A 24,744-nucleotide genomic window follows, 5' to 3' on the forward strand; every position below is an offset into this window, starting at 1 on the left:
CAGATTCTGATACTGACACCATGCACTGGTCCTTAGCAACATGCACTAATCAACATGCTTCAGCTTGAATTTTATTTTGAAGAAGCGTAGAAAGTTGTGCACCGCAAAGTGTGATGAGTGGGGTCAGCTGTTAGTGAAGATTGCCTTGATTTAAAAAAAACAGCATGCACAAAGATGCTGTTTGTTCTCGTGATATTAGCCAGCTCTGATCCTCAACTCAAAAGTTCACATGTCGATTGTTTTCTAAGTTAGCAAGTCTGATGTCCATGGGGAAACTGCAGGTATGAATGGACAGAAGAGAACCTTCAATGTAAATGTCAATTACGGGTCCATGATAAGACGACCTTGAAGGGAGACTTACCAGTTTTAAAAGTTTTTTTTTTAATTTAATTAGAAATGTTTTTAATACAGTATGTAGGATTTTGGAGCTTCATGATCACACCCTGTGGGCTTTTCCCCTGATGTTTAGAGTCAGTTTTACATCTACCTCAGCTCCATTATATGTAATACTCACAGTAATCTAATGAAGACACACCAAATTGATGTGTGGTTTTATTAGATTATCGCTATCATCAACACAGTGATCAAGGGAATTTGAGAAACTAGTACCCAACCTGTGATTCCTAAGGATTCATATACATATAATTTCATTGTTTATGAGGCAGTTTTTTGTTTTTTTTTTATGAAGGGGAAAGTAAAGGTTTACCTCGTGTTCAGTTAAACACTCTGACATATGTGGAAATATTATTATATTTCCTTCTTTGCTTAATGGGTAGAATGACCCACAGAGCGAGTCAGTTAAAAACATACAGCAGCTAGCTGTAATGTGCTTTGTGTATTTGTGTTCTCTTACAGACCAAAGGGGTGCCGCTGTTCCCGTGCATGGACTGCAGCTGTGTATTTAAGAAACTTGGCAGTCTGAACGCCCACATCAGCAAAATGCACATATCCGTGATTGAGGTGCCATCCAGCACATCGGTAAGAGAAGCTTGTGTACCAAACAAGAGAACATCCCCTAGAAAACATTTCTTTGGTCCAGCATCTTAACAGAGGGTTCTTAAGTGTCCTGTGGTCCTCATGTTTAATGTTAACGAGACACCCTGGAGTTTGTTTCCCAAATTAATTCATACGTAGGCTGTTTGTTTATACAGAAAATTATGCTGTTTTTCTCTTCTTTTTTTCCCTGGGGAAAGAAGTAGCTTCCCATAACTCGATTAGGATCCAGAATTATTATCACTTTTTTCAGTGGGCCAGCAGCAGGAAAAACAAAGTGCAGCACTAAAAAAAACCCTCAGCTGTATTGAATGCAGACAAGTCTAGTTTGATTCACTGTGGTTGGTAGCTTTAGCGAACCCCAGAGGCACTGTTACTAATAATGCTTCTCAAATTGTGGACTTTTATTTCCTTCCAGCTTTTTCCTTCTTTATCCAAAGATAACTGCACAGGATAAAGGGTTTTCGTTTTTTGTTTTAGTTTGTTTTTTAGTGGTAGATAATGGTTGTGGTTTGTTTTTTTGCCATTGGTATTTCAATACATCCATGTCCCCACTGCTAGAAACTATAAAAACTTCAATTTCATTTGCACTAAAAGAGCAGCACCGTCTTTCAGTTTTGACCTGGTAAATTATTTCCCTCTGCTCTAGAACAATCAAGAACGGCTGCTGCCAAATTTGACCTGGTGTACAGTCATACAATGCAGCATAAAGCCAGTCGTCGCCCTAGTTTAGAACGAGAATGGTGGGTTTCCATTATTTGGTTGTTAGCAGGTTATTAATTACAGCCTTCATTATTCAGTGATGATCTACCTGCCATATCTACACTTAAACGAACCTTGTGTTGAGAAGTTGTATCTCCATGTTAATATGTGGATAAATAATGTGGGCATTAATATTTTATTTAATAATCACCAGTGCTTTGTTTCAAGCTCAACAGAGCCACTAATCAAAGTTAAGTCATCCCACAAATTGTGGCCTGTCCCAGCTCTTCGTCACGTTGCTCTGTGTCTTTCTTGGTCCCCTCACCTCTTTTTTTGTCTTTTTTATAGGAGGCTGAAACAACAGGTCAGGCTCCAGGGGTGCCAGAAGGTGGCGAGGGAGTGACAGATGTCATCCAGCAACTTCTAGAGCTGTCGGAACAGGTCAGTGGGGAGACAGCCCAGCCCCAGCCCCCAGAGCCAGCTATCACAATGGAAACTGCTATTAACCAGGACATCCTACAGGTGAGTGGCGTGTAATCGCAAGATTGTTACAATATAAAAAGCAGTATCCAGTAACAATCTGGACGACAATCCGCAGACCCAGCTTGTACATTACAGACATTAATCTTCACTCAATGAGAATGGACTAAAACCGCAGATAAACATAATATATTCAGACAGACGTTTTAAAGTAAAAAGACTCCTGAGTGATGAATGATATGCTCTGCTTTCATTTGGTGATTGAATGTCAAGATTGTTTCACTGTTCTGCAAACACCATCCATCCATGGGAGAGGGCAGTTTAACAAATATGCACCAGGAACTTTTAGAGATGAGCATCATCACAGAGTTTAAAACGACCTCTACTCCCCAGCATGATAAGATATGATTGTCGCTGAACTTTGCTTTACATCATGGCTTTTTTTTATTTTAATGGCCATATTAAAATTATTAGTACCTGAATAATGAGATATTTTTAAATAATCACTTTCAGTGTTTTCAAAGATTTAAGCAGCAATCGTGTTTTCGATTTTGCTTTTCCTGGACAATATTCTTTGCGATTTGTTAAAAGAACCTCGTTATTTACTGATGTCCACAGGTCCTGCACTTTAAAGGGTTCTCTTTCATGTAATAAAAAAATCCCTTGACTTATAATGACATTAGTGTGTGTGTGTGTTTTACTTTTAAACCGCTAAAAATGAAATGATTTTGTAAAGACGACTGTAATTTCTAAGTTTAATCACATCTTGATTGTTCGGTTGATTGCTTCTTTTCAAATCCATTGCTGTGGCTATTTGAAATTGCTTGTTTGTGTGAGGTGTGCATGTATATTAAAGTTGTGGTGGTCCTCTGGTACTACAGCAAGCGCTGGAGAACAGCGGGCTGAGTGTGGTCCAACCCCAGAGTGACGCCCCACCAAGAGAGTCACAGAACCAATCGACCGATGGCGCTGTTGTGGAAAACAAGAAAGTGCAAAGTACAGACAAACTGACCAGGGAGAAAAAGAGGAGCATTTTTAAGAAACCTATACAAATGCCAGGTAGGAGGGGATATTTTACCCTTTCAGTGAGATTCATTTAATAAATACTGTTACAGAGATAATTGTTTTCTTTTCTTTTTTTTAAAATAAAATTATGTTCTGCCCTTTTCAGGCTCCATCAGGGAGGAGGATGGCGTTCGCTGGCACGGGTGCCCCTACTGCTCCAAGGAGTTTAAGAAGCCCAGTGACCTTGTTCGTCACATACGCATCCACACCCACGAGAAGCCTTTCAAGTGCAAACAGTGCTTCAGAGCTTTTGCTGTCAAGAGCACCCTCACAGCACATATGAAGACGCACACGGGTATCAAGGCCTTCGAGTGTCAGAGCTGTCTGAAGTGCTTCTCCACCTCTGGCAGCATGAAAGTGCACATGCGGCTGCATACAGGTGAGAAGCGAGTCCGCTTTGTGAAGAGGTCACACTTAAAGTCATAGCAACACCAGCACATTTCACTTTATAGAGTCACTCTGTATGTTACATTATTTACTTGTTACTCTAGCATAGTCACTTTAAGCATAAGTTAAAGGAGAAGTGTGTGGGCTCTTAATATTATGTTTCAGCCGCTGTTATTTAGAATAAATAAGATATGTTGTGGTGAATTATGCAACAAATTGCTCAGGCAGGACTTGCATAAATCTAATGGTGCCACTAAAGCTAGAACCCTCATTTGTATTTATGTATATACTGTGTACCCTATATGTGTTTGAGCTACTATGTGCACCGGTGCATTAGTTTTTGTCTCTCTAATTGCTGTGTAGTGTCACTCTGATAGGTGTTTACTTTAGTGCTGCTTGTGTGTTAGTTCTAAGGTAAAGTTTTGATAAATATGTTTTCAGACGTATGTCTCCGAAGGCTTCATGCTTTCAAAGTTTTATATCTGTTTTGTTTCATACACTGTTACCTGCTAAATGAAGGCTTTTAACCTTATGTAGCCAAAATGAAAGCAAATTACGAGAGCGTATATTTTTACATGTGTTATGTTTTCATGTTGATTTAGTTAATAACTTTAAAACCTCTATGTGAGTTTAGATTTTCATTTTATTTGATTTTTCTGTTGTTGTTTAGAAAAAGTTATTCTCTCAATATTAATTTTCCAAAACATCTATTTTTTTCCCCTGACTTTTTCTAGGTGTGAGGCCTTTCCCCTGCCCTCACTGCGACAAGATCTTTCGTACGTCGGGACACAGGAAAACACACATCGCTTCTCACTTCAAAAGCTTGCAGCAGAAGAAGCATAAATTTCCACGGAAAGCAAACAAAGCCAAAGTGTCCAAAAGCAACCTACCTCTACCAGATATCCCCTTGCAGGAACCCATCCTCATCACTGACTTTGGTAAGAGGGCATGGTGACAGGCACATACCCACAAATATTGGGCAATGCTGCATTATATTTTCACCACACAGAAGGCTAGCTGTTGTAAGCTCATGTGTTGTTTTTAACAGGTCTCATCCCATCCCAAAACCCCCGCCTGGCTTTTCAACAGTACCTGGATGTTGTGGCCAATGACCGGCCATACAAGTGCCAGTTCTGCAGTAAAGCCTATAAGAAGTCAAGTCACCTTAAACAGCATGTCAGGTAAAGCTTCTATGTAATAGTGATGTTTCAGTGCATGGTCTCAAAGAGCGAGAACACAATGGCTTTTTGAGGGCCAGTGCAAGTGTTTTTTTTATAATCTGTTGCTAGTTGCTAGTTTCTTTTTAGAATACAACACAGGTGAAGAGAACTATGGTCAGGATAACCACGTATGTGGAAGGCTGGAGGTGAGAAGAGCAGAACAGAGGAGGCATCACTGACATTGACATTTAACAAGTCAGATACTGCATGACAGGAGGATACTACAGGCCATCAAAAGAGGAGACATCTTTGGTTCTGAAATTAGTTTTTGGCAGGATCCACAATGTCAACCCATTTTTAATGGTCCTCAAGGGATAAACCCCAAAAGTGGAAATAACCTGCAATTTGAATATTTTCCCCCAAAAAACAAAGTTTAGCAAACGCTTGTCTTTTTAGATTTGCGTCTAACACGAAATGATTTCACACTGAACTCAGCAGAGCAGCGTGTCCCACAAATCCTTTCTTAGCTGATCTTATAATGTTAGTCTACATAATCATATCAGAGAAGTATTAACAAGTGTGTACCGCTCAGCAAGGTTTCATTTTGCTTGGCTTAAGCTCATCTGCAGACAGACAGAAGAAGAAACAGTGGAACAGATTAGAGGGAGTTGGAGGTTTGTTGACAGACATAATGAATTTGGTGAGAATGGAATAAATGAGATTGAATTTATGCAAGAGAAGGAAGAGAGCGTGAAGGGGAAGTACAGAAGAGTTGAAAAAGAGAAATAACTATATTCAGCAAACCCACTTCAACCTGTTAATATATATACTCTTAATCCTTTTTTCCCCAATTTATTTGCTTGTTTTACACCGCACATGGCTGAACTTTATTAACCTTGTTTCAAATGACCCTGTTATTTATGGATGGAGAGCAATAAGTGGTCTAATCACTCAGCTGCTCTGCTCGGTGTATCTCTGTTGAACTTTCTAACAAATCTTTATGAAAGAAATCTAGTCATTTGTCTTTGAGGATAATGATCAATAATGATACTGTCATGTGTGTAGTGCCTTTTTAATGGCTGGTGCCTCATTATTCTTGTTTTCTGGCAGATTTTGAGTTCTAACTTGTAATGCAAGCTGAGGATCGATGTTTGCCTATGCCTACTGACAGGGCCCTTGAATTACCCATGAACCTGTACTGATACTTAAAAAATGTAGGGAATTTGATTCAAGTACACCAAGTAATATATCATCCTGACAGGTCATGCCGGACCATGCATTGTGATTTTCCACCTTGTACTAAGAATATACCAACGAATTCTGTCCCTTTCGTTCCTTAGTATTGGCAGCATTCCTCAAAAACTCATCTACAGCAGTGTGCTAGTACCTTTTAGGCTGCTTGATGTCCCAATACACACTGAACCTGTTTTTGAATGTTGCCAGGTCTCATACAGGAGAAAGGCCCTACAAGTGTGTGCAGTGCAGTCGCAGTTTTGCCTCCTCGGGAGTCCTCAAAGCTCACATCCGAACACATTCGGGGCTAAAGGCATACAGGTGTTGTATGTGCGACACAACGTTCACCACCAGCGGCAGCTTAAGGCGCCACATGACCACTCACAGTGACCTGCGACCTTACATGTGCCCCTACTGCCAGAAGACCTTTAAGTCATCACCTAACTGTAGGAAACACATGAAGACGCACAGGTCTGATTTCTGACAGTCTGCTTTTTCACAGATAGATTGGACTGTTTACAGGGATGTTGTTGTGCTCTGTGAATGTATCAATCAGAGCTATGTCCTGTCAAACCAGGTACGAACTGGCCCAGCAGCTACAACCTCAGTCAGGAGAAGACCCCCTGGGAGCTGGCACTGTAGCCCATGACATGCAAGTGGAAATAGAGGGTGACACTCTCCAGCAAGCCCCGGCTGAAACAGCAGAGCAGCAGAGCATGCTGGGACTGAGCCAGACAGAAGTTGTAAATGGAGGCCAGCAAGTGACACTGGACGCAAACCTGACTGTACAAGGAGATGGTAAGAGCAACTTAATTCATGTCATATTATATAATGGAATAAGTTGTGAACGATTCAGTAGAACTCGTGAAAGCTGTAACACTGAAACCTCATTTTGCAAAAAAAGAAAGCGTAGCATTAAATTACTAAATTCTTCCAAAAACTCTGTGACTCAACTTCAAGAAAGTTTTCTGAGGTAATCTGTGCATTGTGTGATTTAAGTTTCATTGCACTGAAAACTTTCAGTTTTCTTAAACGTGTCAGAGAGCAGAAGAAGTTCAATACACCTCCCCATCGTCTCCATCTGTTTGCTCTGTAGACCAGCACATATGGTTTCACGCAGTATAGCTCAACACACAGCCTCCAGAGCTTTAGCACTCCAAAGATAGTAATAGAATGATTAGTAATCCCTCTCTAAGGTCCAGAATCTGGTCCCTTAAAGTAAATCGAAAATCATCTCCAGAAAGAAGCAGCTCAGCCTAGCTGACATCTGAAAACTCTTTAGAATTAAAATTTACATCATGTAGTCAGGTTCCATAATCTTGACCTCAGCTATCTATATTTGATAAGACTTCATTAATATACAGAAAGCAAATCTACTTTGCATTTAAAGAAGGTACACTGCTGAAAACAAAGTGTAGATTATAGTATTTTAATATGATACTTATAAATAAATATTGTTACACATAACACACAGTTATTTTTGTTATTCTAAAATGTTCTGTGCATGTAACTGTGCATGGTGAGCTGTGTTAGTTAGGGAATCTGCAATGTAACTTGCTTTTTAACCTCAACTGAAAGTTTAACAGTGGAAATATTGTTCCACTGTTCGTTTCTGTGAGCACTAACTAACTTGTTGCTTTGCATCTCTTTCTTTGTCGTGACAGACTCATATGTGACTACCCAGCATGCTTTGCCTCAGAATATCAGCCAGTTTGAGACACCAGCACTTCCTCAGTCTTCGTTTGACCAGCAAGCTCTAACACAAGGTATAAACATAGCATGTGTGGGCTGTTATGTGACAAAGATAACATGGTATGTTTATTTGCTATATCATCTGTGCAAAACACAGGTTCACTGTTTCAGAAGTCAAGAGCCAGTAGTATATGAAGAGTAGTAGTAACTCATGCATAGTACCTTTAGTTATAAGGCTTAACTAACAAAGTGTAGGTATTGGCCATATTAGTTATGAAATCTCTTATTTTGAATTAATACCAAAGGAAATCAGTCACACATAAATAGAATTGGTGGAATAACCCTTACTTCAGCTTCACAAAGGTCCCAAATGACAGAGCGGTCGTGGGAGAAAGGAAGACTCTTTACAATTCCCACAACAAACCGAACAACAGTTAATTTCATCAAACTATATATACCCTCTACCAATGTGTCTGGTATCTCTATATGTCTTTTGAAATCAGTGTGTTCTCAAACATTTTTCTTCTTCTTCTTGCTCTAACTCACCATGGCGGCTGACTGCTGTTGCCAGCCAGCTTCCTTTGTGATCAGCATCAAACATCTGTGAGGCAAACTGAACTTTTCAGTTCTATGAGGTTCAAGAGATTCTGTTGAACTTCAAACTTGACATGAACAGAGCTGGAGTTGTTGTCATTTTAGGAATGAAGACATATGGATTTGTCAAAAAAAAAATTGATGTGTATGATTTGCTAGGCTTTTCATCATCAATTTATCTTTTTACTCCTGCAGGTCAGCTGTCAGGACTGAAGCCTTATTATTTACTAGGGTGTGAAGTACTACAGCTAATGACACTGGTCTCTGGGGGCCTCTGGGAGAAGCCCTGTATTTCTTGCTACTTTATATATGTGTTGTTTACAGTAACTACACTGTGGTTGATTTAAGGTTCACACACTGTTTCTGCTGCACATTTGGTGGCTCTTAAAAGTGTCACATAAAGAATGTGCCCACACTGCCACTTTATTAACGCTACAGTCACACTAGAGAAAACAGTGATTGAGGTCGCGGCGCGAACAAAAACATTGTGATCGGATACTCTAAGGAGCTTGGAAAGAAAAGCGTCTGGACTTCTTCAAGTTGCTTGAAGACGTGTCACCTCTCACCCGAGAAGCTTCTTCAGTTCTAGGGTCAAATGGTGGAGAGTCCCAGATTTAAACCCCAAAGAGGGGGGGTACAATGATCTGTTGCTGTCTGCACAAATGCAAATTCACATTAGCTACTTACATTCAGAGTCCAGCCAGGGCATCATAGATGGGAAATTCTGTCTGCTTTTATAAATTAGATTAAATTACTTGCAAACCTTTGCGATTCTGTCCAAGAGTGATTGTAGCCAGTCTCCAGTTTGGAGACAGACTGCTTTCCTTCAGGCAACCCGTGCAATCGCCTCAAACTGCATGCATGAATGCAAAAACAATTCAAGACAGTCACCTTGTGTTCTTTTAGCCAGTGCAATAATTGCAGAATATTCTTGTAACAGCCTCTAGGTTGTACATCACACAGCATCAGTTCAGCTTTAATTATGTAGCATGGCAACTGTTATCTCAAGGGAAGCTTTACATTGTAATGTAAAGACCTCACAGTATTATAAAGGTAACCTAGAGGTCCCCAATGAGCAAGCGCTTTGCAGTAGTGAGGGGGGAAAAACACTTTTATCAGGAAGAAGTGGAAAAAAGGCAGCACGGTGGCACGGTGGTTAGCACTGTTGCCGCACAGCAAGAAGGTCCTGAGTTCAATTCCAACATCAGGCCGGGGTCTTTCTGTGTGGAGTTTGCATGTTCTCCCCGTGTTTGCGTGGGTTCCCTCCGGGCACTCCGGCTTCCTCCCACCGTCCAAAGACATGCAGCTTGTGGGGGTAGGTTAATTGGAAAAATCCAAATTGCCATTAGGTGTGAATGTGAGTGCGAATGGTTGTCTGTCCCTGTGTGTTGGCCCTGCGACAGACTGGCGACCTGTCCAGGGTTTACCCCGCCTCTCGCCCTATGACAGCTGGGATAGGCTCCAGCGCCCCCCGCGACCCTGAAAAGGATAAAGCGGAAGCGAATGGATGGATGGATGGATGGAAGTGGAAAAAAAGCAAAGAGAGAAGAAGAGCACAGATAAACAAACAATACCAGCTATAACAATAAAACACCTTTCTGCTGCAGGCTGAAATCCCAGGGGCGGTCTGACACTTTGGAAGACTGATAGTGTTGAGTTCAGCTTTTTTTTTTTTTTTATCGATAAAAGCCATCCTCCCTGATGGCTGATATTGTGCTGTGTCGTGCAGATCTTAGAAAAACACTTTTTCAGATTTCATAGATTCCTATTATTATTGCTTTAAAAGTGGCAGAGATTTCAAGCCAAAAATTCAGTTTGAACTTTTGGCTTGAAAATAAGTGAAATATGTTTTTAGTTGAAAAAAAGTAAAACACGTCTTGTGGTTTTTTGTTGTTGTTGTTTTTTTCAGGTAGACCCAATATTGCTGTCAGCCAGAGGTTAGATCTTTGGATTTGACTATAAACAAGACTGATTATTCTCGTCTGACTCCATCTAGGCTTCACCATCACTGAAACGAGCTACAATCAGTCCCAGTTCTCCACAGTCCAGCAGCTGCAGGACTCCAGCACCCTGGAGTCTCAGGCCCTTTCATCCAGCTATCACCCTCCAAATCTGCTTCATGTCCCACCTGCTGAGGTGGTAAGTTATGAGTAGCTTTCCTTCTTTCATTTTAAATACATCATTACATTTTCATTAGTGTGCAATCAACTGAAACTAAAAATCGTGTTTTCACTGGGTTCAAATCAGCCCACTGGATCTGATATAGAGAGACGGCCCAAAATGTTGCGTATTATTTCTACAGTAGCAAATAAAATGCTAAAAACACAATGAGGTCACATGACCTTCTTTCATATACTGTCTGTAGACTCTACCATGCATATGTTATGCATATACTAGTGTCAGTAACCTCATTTATTCCCTGTCCTTGAAAATGCACATGTATTTGTATGCGTTTTAAGTTGAGCCAGTATTGATCTTTTTTTATGCAGACGAATGGGCTTCTTCAGCAGAGCAGTCAAAACGACCTCCAGTTGCCTACAGAGACACAGGAGTACCAGGAAGACTGTGAAGACAACACTAAGAGAGCCTACAGGTGTGTGTGTTTCCATGTACCTATACGACTGTCTTAAGAAATGACTCCCACCTCTTTAGTGTTTAAATTAATATCTTTTAAAAACATCATTAGTTTGAATTACAGCTTCCACACTTCCACACTTCCTTGCCTGTCTGTGCACCCATATTTCTCAAAGGCAGGTTTTGCAGTTTGTCTTTTCTAAATTATTTCAGAAATCTGTCAGGATAGACGGAGGTCATTAGCTGAGCTCTAGTCATACGTCTCCTCTCCAGTTTTCTCTGCTTAGGCCAGATGATTAGGGACATTTACTGAGATTACCAAAGCTGTTCTTGTTATATTTGCTACAAGTGACTGTAGTAAATCTTTGCCCATTCTTATGTTGTCCACAATCTGCTCCCTCTATCATCATGACTCACTTCCTCCTGGATTGACTACCTTAAGGCTGATCCATTACAGAAGTGATCTCAACTGTACAATGAGCAGAACCTGGTTTACACCACAGCATTTGGCATTCAGACTGAAGAGTTCAATTTTAATCTCATCAAAGTAGAAAATGTGCCCTTGTGTTGTTTGAGAGCAGTTTTACAGACCACGGGTAATTCGAGGGTAGTGTCAGTCTGCTTGCTCCACCATTTAGAGCTGATTTCTGCAGCACTTACGCCTGATGAGTCTGGGTGCTGCAGGTTTTCTGACATGATCACTGATCATAAACCTCTGCTAGGCTCTCCTGTCCTTATTTCTTGATCTACAGTCTTGTTATTAATTTTGTGTCCCCTAAATCACCCAAACAAATCTGTTTCCAGAGCCTAAAAAGATTAATGATATGAAGTGTTATAAGCAGTGACCTTGAGGAGGCAGATGGTTTATAACTTTGTCCTTAATAACTTTACCTAACTTTGTTATCAGCGTCTTTCAATTTAAACTTTTGCACAGATAAAGCAATAGTATTTACAGAGATTTATTCGCTCATGTGTCTCAGGCTTCTCATTATGTTGAAATGGATTGACATCATTTTTTGTCTACTTATTTTGCCTTATTTATGGATTTAACTGAAATGAAATTCAATATTATTGGTTTTCTAATTTATTTCTAGTTAGACAGTTGGTGACAGTTTGCTGTCTATCCATACAGTCCATAAAGACTGACCAGAGAATAGTTCAGTTTCTAAATAAATCTAAATACTTTAACTGTGGATACTGCTACTGCTACTGCTACTGGGCCAAACTCTTTTATATTCGAAAAGCTGAGCCTGTAGTTTGTACTAAATTATTCAGTTTAGCTCTGGCAGATGATGTAAAGGCTCACCTGACTGACGAGTGGCCTATCTTTGCAATACAGCCCAGGACCTTTGCTTCATCATGTCCTCTTCCTATGCCCTGCATTTCTTCTCTTTCTTTTATTATCATTATCAGATAATGCCTTATGCTTTTATGTGGTTTAAGGTCACGTTTAAGAGAAGACTAACAGATGTTGCACAAAACCACCAGTTAAAATAAAACATGTTTGCGAAAGGCAAGGTGCTGTTTTCTTAAGCTGTCTTGTGTGTATGGCCTTTCTCTATTTCACAAAAAACTTTAGGCAGTGTTGATCATACGTCCAGTGAAATATTGCTATGCTATTAAAAATGTATTACACTCCCAGATCTGGTGAATAACAATAATATATAAAGATTCACAGCAATTCATTCATTCATGTTGTTTTTCTTTTTCCATCATCAGGTGCAGTTGGTGCAGTAAAGCCTTTAAAAAGTCAAGCCACTTGAAACAGCACGTGAGATCACACACTGGGGAGAAACCATTCGGATGTAACCTCTGTGGACGAGCCTTTGTATCAGCTGGAGTACTCAAGTCCCATCTGAATACCCATACAGGTGAGCTCGAGGTCGAGTATGCCATGTTTCACAATGGCATCCTAATTAAATTATCTGCACTCTAGTCCTTCACAAGTGGAATAAGTCTATGAACTAAACATACTAAACATGACATTTCATTCTCATTGTCAAGTCTTTTCAGGGACTGGCAGTAACAGTAGTGACACCCTAGAGCAGGGGTCGGCAACCTGCGGCTCTTTAGTCCTTAAAGTGCGGCTCCGCGTGGTTTGGGAAAATAAATTAGAAGTATTTAGCTGAAGTGTATTTTATTTATATTAGTTCTTTTTTAACTTGTAGTTCTACATTGGAAGATTATTGTGATATTGAAATATAAAAATAAAATTATATTCTATTATTTTTTCATCGCTCAAAATAAGCGTCACACTCGCGGAAGCCGGTATACCCGCCGAAACGCTGTGCATTTATCGAGACTTTCAACCCCAGGTAGGCCAATTATGGATCTTCAGATCCACATTATGTCAGCAGCTGTTCTCCACCATGAATTATGTTAAAAACAAACACCGCTCACGCCTCACAGAGGACAGCTTACAGTCCTGCGTAAAGATTGAAAGTGACTTCGTACAGCCCCGATTTTCAGACGCTGTGCGCAGAGGTTCAGGAGCAGAAGTCCCATTGTAAACATACCACGGCAGACCCGACGAGGTTTCTATGAACATGCTTTTCAGCATCTCTTTATTGACCACTCTTCACACACGGTTGCTGTGTGAAGAGCAACTGTGTGTGAAGCAGAAAAGCTGCCGGCTGCAGCTTTTCAGCTTCATAGTCCGACACACACCAACACAACAGCACAGATAGCACAGACATTAAGGCGGCGAGGCGTGATTGCGGGTGTGCTCAGGTGCGTCCGCCTCCCTTGCAGCGGCGCTGCAGATGACGCCCCGCCACACACATTAACCATGTAAAATACATATTTAGGCAGAATTTTCCAAATATTTTTTTTTCTTTTTAGCAGCATAGTGCTTTTTTTCCAATTATTTTTTAAAAGCCAGGTCAAGGCTCCAAAAGCCCAAAGGCGATATAAGGGTGGTGGCTCACAGCAGTTTTTGTTTGCTACATGGATCATTTTAGTTCCTTTTGTTATATTTCTTTAAGAGTTCAAAATGTGTTAATTACATAAATAAAATGTAATTTTCAGCACTTCATGGATTTCATAAGCAACACACCTTAGTTGTTCACACAAAGCATAAAGGTAAAAAACAATATATACAGTGTTATCTTCATTTTAGATGTCAAAAAGTATTTGCGGCTCCCAGAGTTTTCTTTTGCGTGGAAACCAGGTCCAAATGGCTCCTAGAGGCTGTCACAAGGATCACACAACACCTTATCTCTGTTCTGTCTTCCCAACAGGAGTGAAGCCCTTTAAGTGTAATGTTTGTGACGCCTCCTTCACCACAAATGGCAGCCTGAATCGCCACATGATCATTCACATCAAGTCTTTCAAATGCTCCATGTGTGATGAGAGCTTCCGGACCAGCCTGCTATGTAAGAGGCATATGAAAAAGGAGCACGCCATGGACGATCAAAGTAAGCATTACTGCGTTGAGTTATACTGTATGTATATTAAACTATATGGTCTCTCCATCTTACACTGTTATGCAGAGCTGTACATGCACCACTTTTCCTTCAGTGAAGAGTGCCACATTAATCAAGTACAACATACATTATATCAGGCTTCAGCTTGTCTGAGTGCATCTTTGTCTCAGTCCAAGCTGCCTTGCATCAAAAGAAAGTGTCAACCAAAGATAGAAAGTGAAAAAAACTGACTCTGTTATCACAGTTATAGGCCTGGAGTCAAGTCAAGATGTGGAAGAAGAGGAAAATGATGAGGAAAGTGAACAAAAGACATCAAAGAGGAGGGGTATGGAAATTATCACGTTCACTGAAGAGCAGGCGGCCGAATTAGCGAAGGATCCCGGCGAGGAGGCCTCAGTTTCGGAGCGAATACTTTCCCAGTCGGCAGCTGAAAGAGATCGGATCAGTGAGATTAAAGACAAAGCCGTGGAGCTGGAAACCGAACCCAAGTTTGCCAACTGCTGCAATTACTGCCCCAAGAGCTTCAAGAAGCCCAGCGACCTCGTCAGGTAAATGTTGTGCTGCGTATATCAGTTTAGAAGAACTTTGTTTGTCTGCAGTAGTCAAAGTCTGAATTGTGTGAGTGTTGATGGTTGGAGGCTTATAGGACTGTGGACCTTATTTAGTTTTACAGCACTTGTCTGACCTGAATAATGACACAGCATAATAGCATTAACATTGCTACTCACACCCACAGTTGGGCTGTGAAAATGCAGTGGAGATTACATTAACCATCTAAAAGAAATAAGAAACAGCCTTAGATATAAATCATCAAGCTATAATTTAATGCATTAAGTAGATGTTGGATAGATTAATAGCAAGCAATAGTTTATATGTATGAAGCCAAGGAAAACAAACCAAGGACATCAGAGAGGAGGTCAAAATAAATGCATTTTAAATCTCTTCAAATTCTGCTCCATGTTATTAAAACTGCGCCATAAACACATTTTTTTTTCCATGATCTTTTTCGGTTTCTCAGCTAAAAAACTCACCAGAAAGATAAACTGTATGTCCATGGATGATAACCATTTGTATATATCTATTAATATTAGGGTGTGTCTTTATTTTATAATGCATTTAGTTTGTTTAAAAGAAATGTAATCATCACTTTGATATTCTCATTTGTCCTTGTGCTCTTGCAAGTATAACTATATCAATCCTTTTCAATGTCCAGGCACATCAGGATCCACACAGGAGAGAGGCCTTACAAGTGTGACGAATGTGGGAAAAGTTTTACAGTGAAGTCGACCCTGGACTGCCACGTTAAAACACATACAGGTTAGTGGTTAATCAGTAGAATATGTTGCTGACTTGTTTGTGTCACCACAAACACCAACCTTACCTTAAAGAAGCTGACACAGTAAGATTGAGCTCTGTTAATTCCGTTCGTTTCAATAGACCTAGATAAGTTAGCCTTTTATTGCCAGTGTCCAGTACTAAAGTGCTAAGCTGTGCTAACAAGATGCTAACTGTTGTATGTAACTGTAAAAAGAAAATAAATGAGTTTTCCACAAGGTTGGGCTATTTTCACAGGAATTTCGTTTGTTATTCATCTGCATGTATAACCCAGCTGTACTCCATTGTTAATAGTAGTCATATATTTGCATAACACTTTTTTTCAAACACACAGTCAAGAATACATTCATACATAACATTAGGTTTTATAAAAATGGCTGTGCATCGTAACAAGATGATGCAGTGCTTTAGTCATTTAAAATAAGAGCATGGACCAAAAAGGGCCCTAATCTAATGATTAGAGAGACCAACTGCTGGAATAGTCTCAGCAGATCGGCTTATACAGCTCATCTACTGAGAACTTGACATTTGTAGCCATTTAGATGTGATTAATAGCATCTTAAAATGCATTGTGAATTTTACAGGACAACGAGATCACTGAAAAGTGCACGCCTAAAGCAAGTTAATCAAGATAAGAGAAAAAGAAGAAAAATTGTTTATTAAAAGTAGTAAAAGTCATTGGCTGACATTAAAGGTTTGACGTTTTTCTCTTTCTCAGATCAAAGAACCAAGACTAGATTCAAGATTCAAAATTCACACGCTGGTCAAAAATAAGCCTGCTCTTTGATGACACTGATAACACACAAAGAAAACAGATGATTGCAAAGCCAATTGGTGCACCCTGCGGTTTTTAAAGAGCAACAATTCATTTTCAGTTTGCCGCACATAACATCGTCTTTGTTTCTTATTCAGGTCAGAAGCTTTTCAGCTGTCATATGTGCAACACCTCCTTCTCTACAAAGGGGAGCCTGAAGGTGCACATGCGCCTCCACACCGGCTCCAAGCCCTTCAAGTGTCCCTTCTGCGAACTCCGCTTCAGAACTTCGGGTCACCGCAAAACACACATCCAGTGTCACTTCCGTCCAAACGGCGACGGCCGCAAATCCAAGCGCTCTTCCTCGTCCTCCAGTCAGGCCAGACAGGGTCAAGACCCAGCGACTGGGCAGGGTGTGGCTCCAAGTCAGGGGCAGCAGCCAACGGGATCAGAGGCTCTTCAGTCTGTGGGGCTGCTGCAAACACCCAGCGCTGACCCCAGCATTTACCTCCCAGCTAACCAGGTCCTCACAGGGCAGTTTGACCAGAATCTACTGCAGTCAGGACTAGTAGGACAGGCCCTCCTGCCCGCCTCCATGTCAGGTAGGGATAATTAATGAGCCATTACTTTAATGCTGTAAAAGAGAGAATTGCAGCAAGAACAATGGTGTTTTGTTTATAACCCACCATTTTAACTGACAGGTCCTAATGTTTTCAGTAAAGCACCATAAGAGCACGAAATGAGTGAAGACTGGTGCCCAAATTTTAATATCCAAGATATCACTGTGCAGTATTATTGACGACCCACTGGCAACACATTTCTTGTGAATGCCACAAAGAGTTACACGTTGCTTGGTAGAAATGATAGGTGTATGATTAATGCGCCAACAGTTGGTTGTTGTCAGCAGTTGTGACAGGAATGCCCCAGAGGATCATCATTTGTAGTGGCGTCTCATTGCTTCATATTCAGTTGGCAACATCAAGGGCAAAAAAGTGTTACACCGATGTCAAGCAGACAAAAACACGCCTTCATTAAAGCCCCAGCGCAGTGCATGGTTGTTTTTGAAGGAAATCGGTCTTTATGTGATGAGAAAAATCTATCAAAGCATCTCCAAACATTCACAGTGATCGAATAAAAGAAAAGGGAAACAACAAATGATGCAGGGACGTCATTGTGATTATTAATTGGGTTTTTGGAAGAGCTCTGATTTCTAAATGCAGCACTGCAGTCAAACATTCGCTAAAATGTTTGAGACGATTAGGTTGATGAAGTCTGGCAACATATAAATTTACTTTCCCCACCCTTCACCTGGAGCAGGACAGTGGAGTATTCAGGATTCCTTTCCCCCCCATGTCTCGCTGTCTCTCAGTGACAGTGTACATGCCACTGAAAGCAAACCTCCTCAACCTCTCTCTTTCATCATCTGGGGAATAACTGGATCCAGATTTTTCTTTGTTGTCTGTCAGTCTTTAGCAGGCAAGTTTCATTAGATATTCTGCTCTCATAGAGATTTTTCCACTCCAGAAGAAACCATTAGGGTAGCTATGGTAGCTCAGAAACCTGCATACAATGTGTTGGAGGTCATGATCTTTGACATCTAATGTAAAATTAAGTTATCTGAAATCAGGGGTATCCTTATGTCTTGTTTTAAAGTTGTGTTTCAACATAGAAAACTTTTAACTCACATTTTCCTGCTAAGAACTGTTATCCATTAACCGTTAATTATAGTCTTATTCGCACGGTCCTAATCCTGTATTATTACATAGCTACTCTCCTGTCAAACATTTACATATGTTTGTGTCTGTGTGTGTGCTTCAGCTGCAGGAGACTTGACCGTGTCACTCCCAGATGGCCTTACCACGCTGGACGGCATCCACTTGCAGCTGACGCCCGCCAACCTGGTGTGTCCCAACGTCCAGATCTCCGGCATCGACACCAGCAACATCAACAACATCACACTACAGGTTACACATCACCCCTGCAGAACTCTGTGTTATTATCCAAATTACTATCCGTGTCTAGCTAGCCTAATGTAGGTTGAGATGTGCTCCGAAGAAAACGTGTTTGAGTAATGGTTATTGAAATAGTGTAAGCTATTGGAGGGTGAGTGGTGGCAGGGTGGCAGTCATGCTTCTGAGTCAATGCTTCTGAGTAATCGACAGGGAGGCACATCCTATAGTGATACATGCTAGGAATGAGAACAGTGTCAGTCAACAAAGTCGTACATAAAACTTTGAAAATGTTTAAAAGCATTGAAAGGAAATCTTATCATTACTTTATTCCATAATGTAAAAGAAAAGAAAATCCTTACATTGTTGCTGATTCCCCCACACATGCTCTCCTTCATTTTCAAGTTAAGTAATACTCTCTCCTTTCAGATTGATCCCGCCCTCCTGCAGCAGACTCTACAGCAAGGCGGCCTCCTCTCGCAGCCCCTGAGTGTTGACACAGGTCTGGTCTCCCACTCAGGGAGCCAGCTCATGTCTACGACTGACACCTCAGTGTCTGCCAACGTTGTCATCCACCCACTGACCAGCCTGGCCTTGCAGCCCTCCACTATCACACCTGCGCAGGTCACAATGGCTGGACTATCTGAGCAGGATGCTGCCAGTATGTATGACAGCTATAAGTGAAAAAAACATACAGAGTGGCCACATTGTGCTAGGAGGTCACCATCTGTGTTGTGTTGCTGTGGGTTGTGCAGGTTCTCAGGACCTAAGCAATGTCATGGGCAGCTCTGGGCTAGTGGCAGGTGGCAACAGCGGTCAGGAGATCACCCTGACCATCAACAACTCCAGCCTGACACAAGCTCTTGCTCAAGTCCAGGCTTCAGCTGCTGGCTCTGGCACAGCAGGAGGAAATCCTCAGGAGATCACCCTCACCATATCAGGTAGAAACAAAAATATCAAAAAATATACAGCTCTGCTGAACATGTTTTTTAGTAAAGACAGAAAGGGCCTATTGATAACAAACATGGGAAAATAATAATAATAATAAAAAAAGCTCTCAACTATCAGTATTGATTTTCTCTCTCGGGCAAACACACTAGCAGGCAAAGAGGAAAAAATGAAGCCAATAATAACTCAGAGTCACTTCACAAACCCAGATCTAAAGACACTCTATTAGAGGGCATTTTCAGCTTTTGTATACACCATCAGCATGTCCCATTTGGCTGTATCATCTGGGGATATAAAGTACATTGCATCAACAATGTGAAGGAGGGATGTAGCTGTATCACTAAGCCTGCTAAGTCTACTCAGCTCAGCTCAATCTCTTTCATTTCAGCCCTCTGACTTATTGTATCGTGATTTCAGTCTTTCAGATTAAAGCTTTAAGAAGCTATTCTCATTTTAAGTTTTTTATTTATGAATAAGTGCAGTCATAAAAACAGCATTGTATGCAGTTCCATCAAAAATAAGATATTTTCCTGCCAAGGCAGCAGAAATTGTTGGGCTAGAAATTCATCATCTTAAGAGAGAAAAATGTTATCAGTCATATTCTTCTTATTTTAGTGTGACAATATGTTTGGTTAATAAAAGTTAAGCACTTATTAAACTACACTGTATGTGGCATTGCATGACATATTAATCATGTGTAAAACCTAACTCAATTAACCCTGAAGGAATTTTGTTGAGTTACTTTGTTTGAATCTTACTTTGTTATTTTGTTTGCGTTTGACCACCCTTCAAAATATGAAATACATTTCAGAAAACACTTAGCATCTTTATAATAGAAGCAAATAACCTCATGAAAATAATTAAAGCTCATGTTCTACAACACAATTGCAGGTCAGGATCTGCTCCCCCAGCCAAACAATCCCAGTGCTGCTGAGATGAACGGCAGCATCAGGCTAGCGTCACCGCTTAACGGCCAAACCACGAGTGCAACTCTGACCATCACCAATGACCACCTGCTACCTCAAAGCCCCGCCAATGCTGGAAATGCTGGTAAGACTATACCCGTCTTCTAACCGCGTGTGATAAGAGAGTTGCATTCTTTCCAAACGATTTTTACAGCTTACTTCAAATATGCATCTGCATGTAATATTGCCCTGGTCATGAAAGACATGCATGACCAGAGAAGATCCTGAATTTGACTTGCACCTTCTTCTTTTGGCTTCACAAAGTTTCACAAAAGCCATTTTTTCAAAAGCTAAAATACAGTAGCTGGCGTGACTTGCAGACTTGCATTTGCTCTCCATGAGCTGAAAAAGATATGCCTGTTTATCAGACTCCTATAAAGGCTGTTATGTTTTTCCTCCACGCTGTTTACACTCTCTCAGCCCTGAAGCATCCCTTCTGTGCTGCTGCACATACTCTTTCGTTCATCCTCTTATGACTTGCAACTGCCAACATTTTGTTTTCATTCAAATTTTGTTCAGGTTCCCAACAGGTTTCCTTTTACTTTTTTTTGCAATATGACAAGACTTTTGGGTTTCAGAGAAACTAAACTTTATTAGAAGTAGAGGGTTCTACTTCACCAGCACAAACTGTGAGAGGTCCCCCAACTGTGGAGAGATCAAAGTGCACGAGGAAAGCTGCCAGATAGATTTTCAATCCTGAGAAACCCTAATTGCCTGCCATGTCCAGATCACTCAAGAGATATTAAACAATTGCTATGACAGAAATGAAGTTTGAACTTTTCTGCTCTCTAACAGGGAGCGTGCCAGAAAAATTGCAACTCAGGGTTGTGGGGGGTTTTTTGCAGCACGGTGGCACGGTGGTTAGCACTTTTCCCGCACAGCACGAAGGTCCTGAGTTCAATTCCACCATCAGGCCGGGGTCTTTCTGTGTGGAGTGTGCATGTTCTCCCCGTGTTTGGACGGTGGGAGGAAGCCGGAGTAACCGGAGAGGACCCACGCAAAGACATGCAGCTTGTGGGGATAGGTTAATTGGTTAATCCAAATTGCCCATAGGTGTGAATGCGCAAGTAAATGTGAGTGCGAATGGTTGTCTGTCCCTGTGTGTTGGCCCTGCGACAGACTGGCGACCTGTCCAGGGTGTACCCCGCCTCTCGCCCTATGACAGCTGGGATAGGCTCCAGCGCCCCCCGCGACCCTGAAAAGGATAAGCGGAAGTGAATGGATGGATGGAGAAATGAAGTTTGAACTTTTCTGCTTTTCTGCTTCGTGCCAGAAAAATTGCAACTCAGGGTTGTGGGGTTTTTTTGTTTGTTAGTTTTTTTTCTCCAGACAAAAAGCTAAAGCAGGCTTGTCAATTGTTGCAATTGACTGTCAATGCTGCTGGATTCAAGTGTTTTGGAACCCTTCAATTCGAATGCTAGCAGCTAATTTTGACAGATGGTTAACACCTCTTTCTTTAGCTACCCACTTATGTCTGATTTTAGGGTTGCAGCTATCGATTGTTACATTGACTGATTGACTAATTTGATAATACATACTTCTGTCTTCTTAATAAGCATTAGTAAATATTCAAAAGAGAAAAAAAATTACAGGTCTTTCAAAATGAGCTGCTCATTGGTTTCCATGTTAGAAATTCCAGTGTTTTACAGTGGATACAGCATCTGTCAAAAAAAAGAAAAACAGCTTAACCCCGTGACCCTGTTTATTTGCCATAAATTATATATTTTTTAAAGAAAATATTATATTAAATGCAAAAATACTCTTAAGTCAAATAAAAAAGATATATATGCAATATAAACAAAGGCATAAACATTTATCTTAATTTTGTTCTTTTGGAAAGATTTCTGACATTAGTAGGAGGTAAAAAGAGTTTTAAAAGTGAAGATTTTTGTGGTGTTTGTATCTGAGTTTTTGTGCATGTGCTTTGCAAGTTCAAGTGTACAACTGAATGAGTGAGTTTGTGCCTTTAAAACCTAACAATGCTGAGGTCAGTGGGGTTTTACTGGCTTTGATCTGAAAAATGTAGAAAAATAAAATAAAATGTAAAAATAAAAGCCTTGAAATAAATATGGTCCAGTACACCCCATGCCCCCCTTTAGACTCACCCCTGTTCACTTCCATGTAAAATAGGACAAGCTGTACAATTTAAAGATATTATCAAACTGAATTAGCAGTTTATCAACATACTTTAATACAACTTCTGGAAGCTTGGATAACTTTATAGTTATGAAGTCCAGTCTGTGAGAGAGCTTGTCACCTAGAAGCCTAATCAAATTTTCAGTCTCATCTATATCTCTTCATTACCTTCCACTTAACTCAAGTGGAAATAAAAAAAATAATAATAATATTCCCACAGCTTCTCTGAGACACACAGAGCATCTTTGATTTTGTTGCTTTGGCTAAAACCTTCCTGTCACTCTGTCTGCAGACACGGTCCAACCTGTGATTTGACTGAGAAACTGTATTTTTATTCAAACCAAATATTGTCTAGTTTTGTGCGTCTCTAATGTAATATCCTCCCTGACCAAACCTAATGAATCTGCCAGTGTTAGTTTCAGTCAGAGAGCAAAGCACCAAAAGAGCTGTGGTTGCCAGCCCAAACCCTCATCTGTCTCAGAAGGTGTCCCAGATTTATGTGAGAGGATATTTGTCAAAAGACTGTTCTTTAAAACGTGGAGTGAATTTATCCTTCATTCTGGCCAGCCAGAGATATGATTTCATAGACCCAACAGGAAATGAAAACTGCTCTGATAGGGCAGTATGAGAGGCGAGGTTAGTGAATGCAACTGCAGCTTTCCGTTGTAACAGACAGCCAGAGTTTTACACCGGATTCCACCCCTGACGTAACCCCAAAGGGGATATTTGTCTGTAATTGAACCAGTGACCCTTCATTTGCCAAGAAAATGTGTTAATCACTACACCAATGGAGACACTAATATTGAAAAAGGTTTTGTGGAGAAGTGAAAAATGAGCCTTTTTATGGCATCCAGGTCTGTTGTGTCTAAGAGGTTAATGTTCATTTAAACACAGTTTCTTTGTATGTCTGCATTTTGCGCACAGTTGCTGGTGGCATAAACCAGCTGGGTATTAACCTTTTAACCACTCTCTCCTGTCAGTCACCAGTCTGCCACCAAGCACCACCCTGTCTCACACTGCTGCCTCCCAGAGCCTAGTGATGTCACCAGGAGCTGTGGCCAGTGATGGCAGCGTCACACTAACCCTTGCAGATGCTCAGGGCATGCTGGATGGCGTCACCTTAAACCTCAATACACAGGTATAAAAAACACAATACACATAGGTAATGCAATTAAAATGGCAAATGTCCAGCACAATTTACAGACTGTAGTAGCTGCTATTTTGCATTATTACTAATTTAACATGACAATCAAAATGTGTCAGACATGAGTTATGTCATGAAGCGCTTTTTCAATGTATATTTTGTTTTTTAGGGTCAGACTTTCCCTGCAGTACTGAATGATTCTGGCCTAACAGGACAGCCAGGGACCACAGGTCAGCAGGTCATACTGGTTAGCCACCAGTCCCAGTCCGCAAATGGAGCAACAGACAATGGATATACTGTAAGTATATTTGTTTTGTTTGCTTCACAAATCCAGGGGAAGAGCTCAAAGAGTGCCTGTCAGTTGATGTTTATACCATCACCATAATGCATTGTAAACTCTTTGTCTTTGTGCGTGCTTCAGATTTCCACTGATAAGGGTGGGAAAGAGCTCCAGGTAGATACTGATAACCGAAATCAGTGTTTCTACTGTAATCAAGTGTGCCAGAATGCCAATACACTGCGACGTCACTGCAGACAGGCTCACGGCAAGGACCGCTGTCATGTCTGCAGCCTCTGTAGAAAGGCCTTCAAGCGAGCTACACACCTGAAAGTAAGAACTTATACAGACACAGCCTGTTGAAAAATTGTTTTAAATCTAAGCTGCTAAGAGCATTTATCTAAATCATCCAGCTATTGGAATACAGGGGGAAAAACCCTGCTTTATATATAAAGACATAGAAATGATAAATGACCCTCTTTAGGTTTTATTAAAGCAGTATGTCAACTTGCATGGCACGGTTTGTTTTTTTATTTTATTTTTATTAGTCAGTGCTTCTACCTTAGGTGTGAAAGTTATAGATTTGAAGACTGCAAGTAGCTTCACATTTTAATGCATCAAAAAACTCAATAAAGCACAGCCTATGTATGGGTAAATCTTCAAGTGCCAGGGAGAAGGAAGACACAGCTCTGTACTCAAGCCCTCTTTCTGCTATTTTTCATGTTTCTTCTCCACAAAGTCAAAGCCCTTTTTTTTTCTGTAAATGTGCCCCAATGCGTTGAACAGTAACTGTCTCCCATGAATGTCGTGCGGTGGAGATTAATTGCTGTCACACAGAGAGTGGCCGAGCTCTTTCCACATCCCTGAGACTCTTTATTAGTCTACAACCAGAAGTTGGATGTTGACGGGTTTTTTAACCCTCTGGGGTCAC

General features: G+C 40.7%; 1 protein-coding gene across 1 annotated transcript in view; it reads left to right on the forward strand.

Annotated features, from left to right (window-relative positions):
• The window catches only part of znf236 (zinc finger protein 236), a 50,079-nt gene that overhangs the window by 11,127 nt on the left and 14,208 nt on the right, over positions 1 to 24,744 (forward strand). Inside the window, exons 7-29 of the mRNA XM_006794872.3 lie at positions 856 to 978; positions 2,044 to 2,217; positions 3,057 to 3,234; positions 3,347 to 3,619; positions 4,362 to 4,565; positions 4,676 to 4,808; positions 6,231 to 6,491; positions 6,598 to 6,818; positions 7,685 to 7,786; positions 10,303 to 10,445; positions 10,796 to 10,899; positions 12,600 to 12,751; positions 14,120 to 14,296; positions 14,550 to 14,853; positions 15,519 to 15,622; positions 16,553 to 16,996; positions 18,213 to 18,358; positions 18,773 to 19,004; positions 19,099 to 19,284; positions 20,183 to 20,341; positions 23,373 to 23,530; positions 23,706 to 23,834; positions 23,958 to 24,146. Coding sequence (XP_006794935.2) covers positions 856 to 978; positions 2,044 to 2,217; positions 3,057 to 3,234; positions 3,347 to 3,619; positions 4,362 to 4,565; positions 4,676 to 4,808; positions 6,231 to 6,491; positions 6,598 to 6,818; positions 7,685 to 7,786; positions 10,303 to 10,445; positions 10,796 to 10,899; positions 12,600 to 12,751; positions 14,120 to 14,296; positions 14,550 to 14,853; positions 15,519 to 15,622; positions 16,553 to 16,996; positions 18,213 to 18,358; positions 18,773 to 19,004; positions 19,099 to 19,284; positions 20,183 to 20,341; positions 23,373 to 23,530; positions 23,706 to 23,834; positions 23,958 to 24,146 — 4,296 coding nt within the window. The remainder of the gene's footprint in view (positions 1 to 855; positions 979 to 2,043; positions 2,218 to 3,056; positions 3,235 to 3,346; positions 3,620 to 4,361; positions 4,566 to 4,675; positions 4,809 to 6,230; positions 6,492 to 6,597; positions 6,819 to 7,684; positions 7,787 to 10,302; positions 10,446 to 10,795; positions 10,900 to 12,599; positions 12,752 to 14,119; positions 14,297 to 14,549; positions 14,854 to 15,518; positions 15,623 to 16,552; positions 16,997 to 18,212; positions 18,359 to 18,772; positions 19,005 to 19,098; positions 19,285 to 20,182; positions 20,342 to 23,372; positions 23,531 to 23,705; positions 23,835 to 23,957; positions 24,147 to 24,744) is intronic.

This window comes from Neolamprologus brichardi, chromosome 11 (assembly GCF_056152115.1).
Source record: "Neolamprologus brichardi isolate AB-2024 chromosome 11, ASM5615211v1, whole genome shotgun sequence".
In the NCBI taxonomy this organism is placed as follows: Eukaryota; Metazoa; Chordata; class Actinopteri; order Cichliformes; family Cichlidae; genus Neolamprologus; species Neolamprologus brichardi.